The 15,188-nt window shown below is 34.0% G+C and overlaps 1 protein-coding gene across 1 annotated transcript in view; it reads right to left on the bottom strand.

Moving 5' to 3' along the window:
• Positions 1-15,188, bottom strand: part of SUZ12 (SUZ12 polycomb repressive complex 2 subunit) — a 30,930-nt gene that overhangs the window by 10,200 nt on the left and 5,542 nt on the right. The window contains 6 exon segments of the mRNA XM_074889631.1: positions 879-984; positions 3,873-3,975; positions 4,786-5,017; positions 6,456-6,541; positions 9,366-9,415; positions 12,193-12,261. Coding sequence (XP_074745732.1) covers positions 879-984; positions 3,873-3,975; positions 4,786-5,017; positions 6,456-6,541; positions 9,366-9,415; positions 12,193-12,261 — 646 coding nt within the window.

Genomic DNA, 15,188 nt, shown 5'->3' with positions numbered 1-15,188 from the left:
ATTGTATATTAATACACAAGCTTTAAAAACTGCACCACTGTCTGCTGTAGACATGCTATTTTAATATTCTCCTGTGGATATGTTATGTTCCACTTGCTTATCAAGATAGTAGTAATAAAGAAATTGAAGAAACCTGACTCAATTCCAAAACCCCTATTATCAAGTATCATACACTAAATTTATCAATGAAGTTACAGAATTCCATTTTAAAAGCTCTTTATTATATTCAGGCCTCATTAGTTTACAGAGATGCTATCACAAAACCAGAAAACCAATGACAATGTGCTTATTGGATCTGGGTGATAAACATATTGGCCATGACTATTTTCTTTTTTCTTTGGGGTAGCACCTCCAGCATGAAAATCCTCTCTCACATTCTCCCAACAACAGAAAGTAACCTGTTCTGGTTTCAGCTGGAAGAGTTAATTTTCTTCCTAGTAGCTGGTATAGTGCTGTGTTTTGGATTTAGGATGAGAATAATGTTGATAACACACTGATGTTTTAGTTGTTGCTAAGCAGTGTTTATATTAAGTCAAGGACTTCAGCTTCACATACTGCCCTGCACACAAGGAGACTGGGGATGTACAAGAAATAATTTGCCTGATTTTAAGACAGGAATTCAGAAGTCACTGAAAGAGACAGCTGCCATACCAACAGTAGCTAACATCTGCTTGTATTAATGATCTAGTGTAGCCAAAGCTTTCCTAAACTAAGACCTAAGTCAAAACTTGTGTCCATCATCCTGAAAGACTATTAACTGTTCAATTTAACCCATATTCAGGAGAAGAGCCATGGACTGCACTTTGAATTGTGTTCCACCTTAATCTTGATCATTTTCAAGTGAAGACAGGTCTTTCAGCTACTAAAACAATCCATACCTTCCCATCAAGTATTGTTTCCCATGTTGCTCTTTTCTTGCTAATGGGACACTCTTCCATTTCCTGCATGGCCACTTCATATTCCCCATCCAGCAGTTGCAAGCGCCTGCCCACACAGAATATGTATTAATTTTAATTGTCTATTAAAACATAGAATTTATTTTACAGTGACTATCCTTCCATGAAACTAAAGGCAGATTTTCAGGCAAATTTATTTGGCAACTAAGTGGGAATCTTAGGTAAACAATCTAAAAAATAATAAATAATAAAAAAGCTGCCTAATGCCAAACAATATGCAAAAACCCCCATCCAAGTGATGCAAAAAAAAAAAAAACCACAACATCCAAGAGATGCAAGAAAACTACAGTTAATACCAAATTAACGCTGTGATGGGAACCTTCCTGTGAAGAAACAAAAAACAAACTGAATGACACCCCCTCCAAATCATCTCTATTGCTGATTTATTAATAACTCCTCTGCTCTAGCAAACCAATATATGGCAACCCCTAATCAGGTCTCCAAAACTAAAGAATTCTACCATCATATCAGAGCCATGTCAGATGTAACCTTAAGAGGACTTCAACATAGCAAATTTAAAGTATGATGTTCTCAAAAAGCAAACAAAAATCCAGCTTTACATAGACCAGAATGAGTAATTCACACGTTAACCAACATGCTACATTTTTTCTGTCCAAGAGAAAAGACTGCCAAGTGCATGTGTTGCATATGACTCTCAAATAAGACAAATAAAAAATACAAAAATGTCTACATAAAATACCCAGTTGGATAAGAAAAAAAAAATATATATTTCTCAGACTATTTTGGCTGAAGTAAGAAAATTTTAAGGCAAACTTTCAAGTTCACCCTTAAGTCTACCAACCGGTCAAGATCTACACTTTCTCCCTCCAGCTCTTATTTCATTCAGGTCAGATTTGGAACATCTCAGCTGACCAGTTTCACTTTCTTTCCTATCTCATCCTCCTTCCTCCTGTGCAGCAGTCTGTTCAGTGAGGCTTGAGAACTTCTGATTTCTACTTTATTTTGTTTTATTTTGTTGCAGTGAATAAAGGTATAGTCTCAGGAAAATGTTTCATGGGTACATATGCTTTAAAAAGACATCAACACAAATCAGCAAGTAATATAAATTTACAATACAAGCTCAGTTTCCCAAGATTTTTTTTTTTTTTTCCTTTTGAGACTTTACTTTCTGAAGCATTCCTGACAACAGATCATAAGCTACAGAAGCATCATTCAAAATAAACGAGTTGTTGCTAAGTAGATAAATTTCATGTGAACGTAGGCAAACTGTTACACAGTGTGAACTTGGGAATTATGTCTTACAGAAAAAGGCTGTTTCTGTCTCTAGATCTTTCAGTATTCTGGTAAACAAGTAAACTACAGCCTATCTTTTTCTTTTACATGTAAACTATATTACAGCAGACGTATCCCAGCAGAATAAAGTTATAAATGCACCAAGCCAGCCATCAGAGACCTTTAGTTCTATTTCTTGACAGCATCTTGCAAACCACTAACTCCATCATTTACTCTATTTAGAAGAGCTTCAAAAGGTAGAAAAAATAAACATATAGATAGAGAACATAAGGCCTTAAGACAATACTTTTCTTAGATCTGCCCAATATCCTTTTCTAGGCCTGGAGTCTCGGTAAAATAACTTATTTTTCAATTCCTCCATCAAACAGAAGATCGTAACTTCAAGAAGTTAACATAAAAGAACAGCTTATACTTTACAAAAATCCACAAATAATTGATGAAGTTAATAGGTTATATTTTGAAGATGGCTTTTTACATAAAGTAAGATTTTAAAGATTCTTTTAAAAGAGTACTGATTTTTAGGCATGATTTAGTTCTGCTGCAAATCAAACAGTGTCACTTACACAGCAACATGGCTGAAAATGTCCTAGCTTATGTATCATCACTACAAAACCACCTAATGGTTCATATCATGTTTAGTATATTAAAGTTCTCCAGTGGAATTCAGTAATAGGAAAGAACAAAATATTGTCAAGACTTCTAAGAAGATAGAGATTAGAGAAAGATATTTCTTAAAAAAACCCTGCTCAAAATATAAGACTTCTAAAACCATATTTGGATAAATGACCATTTTGTCAGAATCACTTGGAGCTAAGTTTTAAGCAGCTTTTTCTTGAAGATGTATTTTTATTAATTACCTAGATACCTACCTCCACCTGGGATCTACACCTGCCATGGATAGAACACTTATTTTCATATATTGTATTTTGGCTGTTGCTGGTATTATCATCTTCTGCAGGACAAACAACTACAATGTCCTTAAGAGTAAATGGTATGCTACTTATCTTCTGAACTATCTGGATTGCTCTAAGCTACACCTACATGTGACTTTACCTGACTCCACCTTCTTTAAAATATATTACGTAGTGTCAAGATAACAAATATTAAAATATTTCATCACGCTTAAACTACATGACAGAGTAAGCCTACTGTGATTTTAACTACTTGTTTGATTTCACTGTAGTAATTGAAAACTAACATCTTCTTTAGGTGCTAGCAGAATACAATCTGTGACTGCATCAGCAAAAGTCTGGGCATGGAGAAAATTATGCCACTAAAGAGAATGTAAGCAGTAAGCATATTTCAGACGCTGTTTGTTTGGGTTACTTTTTAATTATGCTGTCACTGATCTTTAACAGAACCACAGAAATTACATCTGTCAAAAAACTGACAAGGAACAGACATACTGATGCATGTTAACAGGACAATACTCTAGTTCATAAAAGGGAATTATTTACAATTGTCACTGAACAGGTATAAAATGTGCATTATGAAACCTGTATTTTTTTTTACAAAGACAACAAACCTAAGCTCTTACTGTAAACACCAACTAAAAATACAGCCAAAGACAGACAACACTGAAAATAAAGAACAGATTTAAGTTTAGTATTAAACAAATTCCTAACAATTAACAGACACAAAAATTATTTTGGATAATATTACCTGTTTTTATCAAATACAGTCATTTGTGCTACAAATGTCTTTTCCCCATCTTCACGATTTGAAGAGTTTCTTTTTCTTCTAGCTGGAAGCTCCTCATTGACATCTGTACATAAGAAATATAGTATTCGATTATTATATAAGCACAAATTCAAGAGATCAAACAGCTTCTATGCAATTGTAAAATATAACTGGCTGTTGGTTGTCAGATATGTCATACAATAGAAAAGGACAGTATTTAATGAACAGCACAATGGCAAAGGAAAGAGCACTTAGCTTAACAGTTAATCGTATTTTAGATATGTTCATGTATATTTTATATATATAACACATATAGTTTAGTCATATTACTCTATCAGCATAAAAAATTTGGGATTTGATCTTCCTCCTCTTGTAGCTATAAAATAGTCAAGAAGAAGTTTTTCATTCAACATGCATTCTCCAAGGCTATAACATTTGTAATGTAGCATATGTCTCAATAAGATTAAGAAAATAACTTTTAAAAATTTCTAATTAAGGTATTTTCTTTATTGGCTAGTCATTTAGTTTTGATGAGAGACCGTGATAGCACCTACAGCTGTCGGCAGTGACCAGTGTTGTTGGAGGTTTAATAACAGTCACACTGACCACAGGGCGCTCTTCCATTATTCACCCTCCAACAGCGTTGGCTCACACCTTCACCATCACACGTTAGTAAAAATTGGTGTTAAATTTACACAAAAATAGAGGCACAGTTTCCAGCTACCAACTGTATTTTAGCCCCATCTTGAAATAGACTGAAAACAAGTGAAAGCCAACTCAGTCACTCATCTATTACTGCCCCTTCGCAGAGTATGACCTAGGCTGCACATTAAGACAACTGTAAACGTGCCTACAAGATAAACCTTGTAAAAACTTATTTAAAGGTTGAAGTTACCAATGTTTTCATTAGTTTCACCATTGATCAGTCCATTAAACTCTCTTCTTCCTGGGCGAGTTACTCTGAATAACAATGAGTAAGACTTCACCATATGGCTGTTGCTTGGTTCAAACTCATTGCTGGACACTGCAAGTGATGGGAAGTTGCCTGGTTTTATTTGGCTGAGGTCTGGGTTTAAAGGCACCTGCTTTTTACCTGTAGGAACCTGTCTTATTGGACAACTGACATCCTGTAGGAAAACAAGAAAACTAAGGTTTAGGTCTTCAGAATACAAAGTAACACCATTAGGTGTTAAAATTTATATAATTTATGAATTGTATTTGTCCTGCCATCTTTTTGAAAGTAAGCCTTGTAACAGATGTAAATTTAAAAAAATCTGGAATAATGATCCCAGGTTTTAAATGTAAAACCAGATATTTGAAAATGTAAAGAAAACTGGCATTTTATAATCACTTCTGGCAGCAGCCATCTATCTCTAAGTGATTAAATTAACACTAACATGAGGCACTCAGACTGTAGAACAGTCATTAATACTAATTTAATTCTGCTTACCTAAAGAAATTAAGTGTTTTGGTTATGTGTATATATATATATTTCAAGGGCTTCCTATCTTCTCCTTCCAATATTACAAAGTGCACTTTGTGCTATCTGGGAGATAAAGAACCACTTACCTAGGATTTATTATATTCAGTTATCTCTCAAATAGATCATTGAACACTGTGTACTATTGGAAAAACAAGGCAAGATGGCCTAAGTATGAAACTTGCAGCAAAACATTTCAAATAACCATCAGCACCTCCTGCTTTTACCATATTTATCCATACTATAGCAAGTAACAAAATTGGCTAGAAACAATATTAACTCTTAAAAACATGTCAAAACAGCTTAACATTCTTAGGGAAAATACACAAAGTTCTGACTGCAAATCTTTCCATTTGGTTAAAAATTACAGCATGCATTACTGAGCTTCCCATATTCCCATAGCTGTGAAGCTAATTTGCCAACTGGTGTGAAGCAAACATAGCTAAAACAGCAAGCAAATTCAAAGATGCTTAAAAAAAAAGATATGAAAATTGTTTATGATTCATAGTAGCTAAAATCTGCAATAATTGAGATGATCAATGTAAAAAACATAAGTACAGAAAAAGCAAGGAAAGAGACAAGACTTGGCAGATGACTGGGAAATTCAAAACAAATACAATTTGTTCCTTTTTATTTCTAAACTCTGAAAGGCATAGACTATTTTATGATTTTGTGATTGCCTGGTTTACTTAAGCCTCTGGACATCTCAACAGAATTAATAGTTTAATAGTGTGATACAAAAAAATTTAAGTAAAAATAGAGGTGACAAATTCACAATGAGCGAATCTGACTTATAAGCAAGTTCAATTCAATTAACAAATCTGATTTCTTTTTAAAAAACTTCCAGTTATTTCTCACACAGCAGAGCAAAATCCATATATATATATTTGCTTCTTAAGAATCCCTTACCCAGTCAATAGAAAACAACTTGAAAAGATTAGTTCTTAAATTTAAAGACTAAATTAATCTTAAGAGAAGCATCATTTCACCATTACCTTGTTGTGTGGCAGTGTTAATTAGATGTTCCAGAAGCAGCTATACATTTTGCTTTAACATATATTAATAGTTTGTCAAATAATTTTTACCTTTCTCTTCTTGTGGCAAACTTTCACAAGCAGTACTTCCAGGGTTACAGAATTTTGTTCATTCTCTGAGTTTTGTGATGGCTTATCTAAACAGAAAAATATTGTAAGTTCTGAAAAAGTGAAGATCTATTCAATGGTGTAAATCCACCTAATTACTTTTTAACCATAGGTACCTCCAAGCACCAAGACCTCTAGTCAAATTCTACATTTCAGTTCTCCCCAAACTTACTGCAAATTCCCACTTGAGAACATATCCTACTGAACTATTCTAATACAAGCAGTTTAAAAAAGCATAGTTGATCTCCAATGTTTAAAAGAGTAAACTTGCTACCTTTGGCACTGTCAAAATCTTATTATAGCAGAGAAAAAGGATATAGGTAGATTTAAGGAAAGCCAGAATATACTAATTACAGATGAGTCAAATTATTTCCTGTATTTTTTTTTTTTCGTTACAGCTTGCAAACCTAGAATTTGGTTTGCATCAAAACTTAAGATCCAGATGCTATCAGATAGGGAAACAAAACAAAAAAACAACCTTAAAGATTATGCAAGGTTAAGTATATGCAGAATAGGTGTTAAAGAACCCCTGAAAGAACCTGAAAAGTATTAGAAAAATAAGACCTGGCTTCACAGTCTCTGCACTATAAAGTTCCTAGAGCCCGCAATTTTCAATACAGCTACTACCAGCAGTATGATCAGCAATGCCAATTATGAACCACCTTACAAAATAAATTTCGTTGTATAGTAAGAGAACCTTTAATTATGTGAATCTATATTTATCTGGAAAAGTGCCCTCATACAGAAAAAGAATAATAAGATAAAACTTGATTATATATCTAGTTAAAAAACAGTTTGTGAAAGAAATTCTGAAAAGCAATGATCAGCCAAAACTGAATGTGTGAGAAGTTATTTCTGTGCTTACAAAATCTATTATTATGGGCTTAAGATAAAAACCACAATGGCTTCACCTTAGTGGATGTCACAAAAAATCTGACATTCAATGAAATACTTTGTTATGCTCATCAGATACAAAGAGCAAAGCTTTAGTATAGTGAAGACAACATAACCCATGTCTCTTCTCTTGCCTTTCTCCTGACACTGTATCAACATTGAACAAGCTTAATGAGTTTCAGTTAAGAGAGAGTTCTGGTAACTCATCTAGAAACAGTAGCAGTTTTATGAAACACGTGGATTTTTTTAAAAAAATTGTAAACATGAGACATACTAGAAATTTTCTTAGCAAATAGAGAAACTCGGGGGGGGGGGGGGGTAGGGAACGGGACGGACGGGATGGGGACACACAATGACAACACCCAAGCAAAACCCCACCACACTCTCAGTTTCAAGACTTTCTAACATAATTTATATCCACACAACTAAGTATATTAATTGCACCAGCTTCATTAATTATTTTCTTTAATATTCAATATAGTATACATTACTTATGTTAGTGATATCCTTTTCTATGGTACAAATGACCATCAGACTCTCACTATATGCAGTACTTTCTTGAAGTGAAAGGTTTTTATAGTTAACAGTAGTCACATAATCTAAACAGTCAAAAACACAGAGGAAGTCAAACATATTAACATATTGAAAAATCTACTACAGCCCATGTCTCTAAAATCACACTATAATAGAAAAGCAGAAAAGAAAAAGAAGGTCTGCCAGCAAAATCTATGGACCAACTACCCTATCCACTAGGTACTTTCAATTCCATATGTGAGGTTTACTACTACATACAGTCCTGGAAGGATCAGATTTTGGAGTTACATGTCTGAATTTAAGACACATAAGCATGCCTTTTCCTCCACCTTTATTCTATACTTCTCTATTCTTATCACTAGCTGTCCCAAAAGCCTCTTGTGGTTTTCCAGCTTAAATATTGAAGGTAACATGTAACATGAAATTCCCGAGAGCAGAAACAAGGTGAATACTATCCATTGAGACCAGCAGTATTCTGAAGTTCCAGAAGCAGAATGTTCCTAATCTACAGATTTGAAAAACTTTCTCAGTATAATACTACAGTTTAATAAAGAAGTGATACTGAAATCTAGACTTGAGCAACTTTAACTTTCAAACATCTTACTGAATAGATCTGGTTAAGCATGAGTTACTTTGAGGGAATATAACTTCCAGAAAAAAGTACAAAACCTGTTGCATGAATTGTATTAGCTTTCACATCCAAAGACTAAGATGCTATTCAGAATATTTTTAACTGAAAATGAGAAACACCACTTTATTTTAATGGATAAGCAGCTAATTTTTTTTCAGGGAAGACATGAATTTATCCACGCACAAAGCATGTCACTTCTGCTTCCATTAAAGAACAGAACTCTCCCTTCATTCTGGTCTGTGAAGTCCAATATTCCGATTTTGAGACGTTCTGTTGTCTTTTATGCACATAAGGCTTTACAACTGCAAGTCACTAAAACATGTTTTCCATTGCCTTTATAACTGCCAACATGGCCTTTGCCTCATTTCTAGGCTCTACATGATAAGATTTCTCACACTTCTATTTTAAATTAAAAACCACCAAATCTTCTAAAAAAACCTTCTATTTGAAGGCTGAGGGGTTTTTTAAAGCTACTTCAAATACCCCAAAGACACATTCCCATGAAATCACTGTCTTCAGGAACTCCTCAAGGTCTATTTCAGTTTGAATGGATGATGACTTGAAGTATTTTTCAAAATCACTGTTTTGACTAAAACCCTGGAAGGCTTAATCTGCATTACAATTACACTACAACATATTTAAAGCACTATTGAAAGTATTGTAACTAATGGGACAGTCTGAACTTAAATAAGTTAAAATCTGTATCCAAACAGCAAAGATTCAAAATATTCAAATACTCCACTCGCAGATCTATACTAATTTCAAAGTTATAATGAATGAATTAGCAAACATACCATTTTTATGGAAGAACCCAGTAAACGTAAGTTGCAAATGAGCAGACAAGCTAAACAGAATAAAAAAAGAAAGGAAATGTTAGAACAAATATGTATTTTCTTCTCACAGCAGCCACTCCACTCCATTCACCGGCAGGCCTGCACAAGAAAGAGGCAGAACTATAATGAACTGGTCCATCTTCCTAACTTGGAAACTGCCTGGATACAGCAGTTGCAATTGATGCAAAGCTGTAGAACACTTTTCTCTTTACAGACTGATTCTATGTCTTCTATGACTTGACACATAAAAAAAAGTAGAGGTGTAAACACTACAGTAGAATGGCACTCTCTGAAGACATGAGATCTTGCTTTCACAGGCAGGCAAACATATTTCCTAGACATTCACCAGCAAGAGACAAGTTTTGATGGAAATTTTCTAGAACTTCACCCTGAACTTGCACTTGGTATCATGGTTGTCTTTCTAACAAGTATTTTAAGTTTGGTAAGCAAAATCCTTACAATGGGGAAGCTACAGCCTTAGAAATAAAGATTATCAGTCACATCAAGTCCATATCATCCATAACACATGCAATCAAAATAATAATTGCATCTATTTTGTTTCACAACACTGCAGCTCATAGCCTAGACTATTTTGCTGACTGTAGACCCATTTTATTTCCAATTGCTATATTCAGAACACATTTCAGTTTAAAGCAAGTATTCATAAACCTAGATTAAAATGGGTCTCAAAAACACTTAGTAAGTATTTCTGAAGTACATAGTATTGAACAAAACATCTGTTACACTACAATACCAGATACAATTTTGAGCATCTTCACTTTCTCAGGAAGATACAACCTGACACTCAACACCTATTTTTAAACAAACATTCCCAAGAGCACTGAGATGATTAGTGAAAATGCCCAACAGCTTAAGCATTCAGAAGACTACATCTATACCAACTTGCATCATTCATCCACGTTACTTTTCCAGACCACTTCTAAAATAAATTTTGTGATAGTTTTGAAAGCACAAAAACCAATACCCAAATCAATATTCTGTTTTGTTTCAACATAATCCTTATCCTTAAAAAGAGAATATTTACCTACTAAATATCCACAATATATGGAGCAAAATATAATTGAGGAAAAATAATATATCATAAATCTGTAAAACCTCTTAGAACACAAAATTTATAAATTTCAGACTAAACCATATCTAGCATGGTTGCCTCTGAAGTAGTCTGATTATTTGCAAGTGCTATGGAAAAAAGAACAGCTGGTTAAAAACCAAGCAAACACAACAAAAAACCATCTCAACAGGTCTTCACACATTCCATCAACTTAGGTTAGTCTTTAAAATGTCTGGTTTTGTTTTAAAATTTCCAAAATGCTTTGCATTTCATGATCTATTCAGTATATTAAATAGAAGGGTTTTGGCAAATTATCTACAGTCTTTCTAACAAAAGAGAACACAAAGCCAACCTGCAGGACTAAAACTGATCTCTGACTGAATTGTATAGATTAGAAAAAAATTATTCTGGATAGAATAAATTAGTCTTACAATAGATTGGTTAATTTCTATCACACCTACTTTGACAAAAAGCTTAGGTGTTTAACTAATCCATACATAAAGATTATAATTTTAAAAAATTGTTATGGTCATCATGTATCACACAAAAATATCACAAACACATCGTATGCCAGATCACTTCTCAGTGAATAAGCTTTTCATTCCATTTTATTTCAGCACTAGGAAACGGGTCAAGAAACAACAGAGCAGGCATACTTGCTATGCCTTCTTGTTGCCATCATTAGAGACAGGCTAGGATGAAAGCGAACTGAATGCATCATCCCCAAATTTCACATCACTGCTGAACTTTGACTTTTGCCAAATACCATATGGTAAATTCAGCAAGAGTTCAGTATTCTTTTCTGAAGCAGAGTAGTAAGACCTGATAAAATATGAGTTTTATCCAACATTTAAGTGTGTTACATAAAGTAAACCCTTGTGGAAAAAAAATAACATGACAAAACCAATAGGTACAGCAGTATAAAGGTAATTACTATTTCACAATTGGAGTTTACAGAGTAAGCCATCCCCAAATGACAGTTCCATATGGAATTAAGACTTTAAATTATCTACTTGTTCAAGAGTGAACACTGTTATTCAGACAGAACTATGCAAAGGTTCAACATGAGATATATGTGGGGTCAGACCACAACAAAAAATCTCAGACTAAAGAATATACTTCTCAAGAGAATTAGAAGGGAAAATTGAAAGTTTTACAGCCTTTAATGAAAACATTTTATAACTAGTTACCCTATTATGGCTTGAGATGGGTAAGATCTTTTAAATACTGTTAAAAGTTTCAGGGGGTTTTGGTTTGTTTTGGGATTGGTTTTGTTTGGGGGTTTTTTTAGGTAACTATGAACATAAGGCTAAAAATAGCAAGTATACAACCATATAAATCCCAAATAGAATAACTATGGTATTTTTCCAAATCTGCCTTTTTTTTAGTCCAGCAGACACAGATTAGTTACTGACACAACTGACAGTCCTGAAAAAAAAAGTTAAGACAAATACCTTTTTGAGGCTTCTACATGCATTTTAAGAAACAGCACAATGTGTATTGAAAGTTTATCCTGATATTGCTTTTCTCCAAGTTTTTAAGTGACAAGCACACATACATTTTAAGATTTTGAAAGCAACATTTCAAACAGTAATTACCTTGCTTCTAATAATTACTCTTTATCACTTTCATTTTATCAGTCAAAAAGACTTCTGATTTAGCACATGCATGTGCTCATTTGTACATACAGACACAAACATATATGCAGGACAGTACCTGTGAGATTCTTGTTCTCCCTTCATTTTCTCTACTTTTGATAACATGTCATCTACTTTGAATGTTTTCCTGTGAAGAGAAAGCAGAAAGCATAGTTTCACATAGCCACTATTCCCATAATATAACAAGAACATTTATTCACTATAAACTTTGACTTAGTTTTCAATCTAAAACTGTGTATATATGTATATATATACACACACAATTTTAGCCTTCTGTTCACAAAGTGCCCTTTTTAGGGACTCAACTGCAATGTATCTTCTCAGGCAGTATCAAAATAATTCAAAAAATTAAAACCAGACCTTTCAGAAGTAGTCCTGCTGCTCATAAGAAGTGTCATTTAACAGCACCATAATCAAACCTTGCAATGAATATATCTAACCACATTTCAGCTTCGGTCAAAAAAATCTTCCCACTTTAGTGACACTTGTACCTACTAGGAATTTACGCGTCAGCTCTTCAGTTATTACTATTTTAATCTTGATCATAATCATGTAGAACACTTGAAACCTTCTGACAAAACAGTTAAAAGCCTAATTATAAAACCCCCCTTCTTTCTGCACAAAGTTATATCAAATGGACACAATACAAAGAGCAACAAATTCTGAAGCTACTTCTACAGCACACCCAGAGGAAACAGGGGGGACGATGACAACCAAGGACAACAATGTCATAGAGAATAATCACTTCAAATCATTTCTCTCCATAATTCTGACATCAGTCTGTTCATGCTCATATGTTCAGCCTGTTCTACCATACATACAATTTAATGTGCATTGCTAAATAAAGTTCACTCATGAACAGAAGTTATTCAATAGTTTCCAGAATAGTTTTTTAATTTTCCTTTAAAGGAAAATTAATGCTTGTACCTAGATGCCAACAAAATTACACTGGACTAGAATGACAATGCAAGAGCTGTGAGGGCATCCTTACTTTACATTAATACGTTAGAAAAATGAAATAAGAGAACATAAGCTGTTGCCAAATACTGAATTTCTCGTGGGGGGAACAATGATGACATGTTCTGGAGAAGTGAGAAGCATCATCTACAGAAATATCCTGACTGAAGAAACACTAATGTCATACCTTGTCTACATTCAGCATGCAATGCATCTGAATGATTTAGTTACAAATCACATGGTGGCTAAACAGTAACGCTGGACAAGAAACACTACATAAGCACAGGGCTGCAGTCAGATAACAAGAAGAAAAATAATTATGATTTGTGTAATAAGCAATCAGTGATTCAAAGCTCTACTCAGCCTAAGGTTCACACAGATGACAGATTCAAGAACTGACTCACCTACACTAAAGCGTGGCATTATCAAAATGAACATTGCAGTGCTCAGCTTTAAAGCAAGAGATGTTAAGAACAGAGGAATCTGTTGAAAGTTTCAGATCCTAAGGTAAAAAAGTCTTCGTGTGCACCTTGCCCAAGCTCATCAAAATCAGCCACTGTTCTGCAGAACAGCAAGTAGTACACTTATCTTTAGAAGGTTTTCTTCAGACTAAAGAGTTGCTTAAAACAGCTCTACAGCAAAGTTATGTCATGATTGGAATATGAGCCAGAAACCAGCTAAGAGACAAACATGTTTCAGGAATGGGGGAAAGTTTAACAATCTTTCATAAAATACATTGACACAGCTTGCATTTAATATTTGTGAGCGTTATTGATCTGAAAAGAACAATGACACAGCTTGCATTTAGTATTTTTGAGCATTATTGATCCAAAACGAACAATGACACAACCCTTCCTAATTTCAAACTCAGGTTAGTCAGAACAAGAGTCCTCCTAAAAACTCTTTCAGAAAAAATAAAAATAGCAACCAAAACACCTATAAAACCAGATTTGTTGCCTTTGAAGTTAACTTGCAAAAACATAAGAAAATACAGAAATTACTTTAAACTGAATTACTATTTTTATGCTACTATGTTCCCAGGCATAACAGACAAAATTAAGTTTTTGTAATAACCATCCTTAACATCCAGGATTTTCAAGACAGCATTTACTTGTGCTACAAGTACACACATCTTGTGCATTCCTTTCTCCACCCACTCTTATTCCAGTCAAGCACAGTAATAATTAACAAAGTATTAAAAGTCACATCATAGCATGCCATTACTCTGCCAATAAATTAAAAAAAAAAAAATATTCCTTTATCCAGAAATACTGCATGGGAAGCAACTTTTATTAACAGTTAGTAACTTCTTTCCAATGCCATCAATTGGTCTAATAAACACCTGAAGACAGACCCACAGGCAGAAAGCCCATTTCCATTCTCCATCAAGTATCACTTGACCAAAGCCTATCACCTCTCCAACGATAAGCAGCACCTTCAATACTTTTTTAGCCCAAGTTGACACATGCCCATTAACTTACTCCCTATCAACATTTCTCTACACTCTAAGCATTCTAGTCTTTATAAACACTTTCTCAGTGTTAAACATATGGACCATCATCAATGGATAACTTCTAGGTAAAAATGCAGTTTTACTTCCCTACCTCCAAGTGATAAATTGTCTAGCGTTTTTCTCAGACTACCACAGAGCTAGAGATAAAAGATGTACTATTGCAACAGGTAAGTTCTATAAAGTTTGGAGATAACTTCTGTATATTTTAGATATGATACTGTTTACTGAAATGGCAATCAAAACAACGATCGGCAATTTAAAAATGGTAGAATTAAGAAGTTCTAGGGGAATAAATAAATAAGTATACATGTATAGCCATGATCCACACAAGCAGGCTAACAGTAATGCAGTTCCAAAAGATACTTCTTTGCAAAGTGAACTCTACTAATATTTTTACTATACTGAACCTAGGTACATAAATTTTTCCTTCCTCAGGAAGATCTTCTACTCTGGTTAGGATATTTTCCCTCTTTTAAAGCCCCTTTTTCACCAGAGTAAGAGGATCATACACCTTAACTGTTTCTATTGAATAAATAATGGCAATTAAGGTCTTGTGCACATTTCAAAGTGTTTACTAGCACAGA

Source organism: Strix uralensis, chromosome 19 (assembly GCF_047716275.1).
Source record: "Strix uralensis isolate ZFMK-TIS-50842 chromosome 19, bStrUra1, whole genome shotgun sequence".
Lineage (NCBI taxonomy): Eukaryota > Metazoa > Chordata > Aves > Strigiformes > Strigidae > Strix > Strix uralensis.
This window is presented reverse-complemented; position numbering and strand designations above follow the sequence as displayed.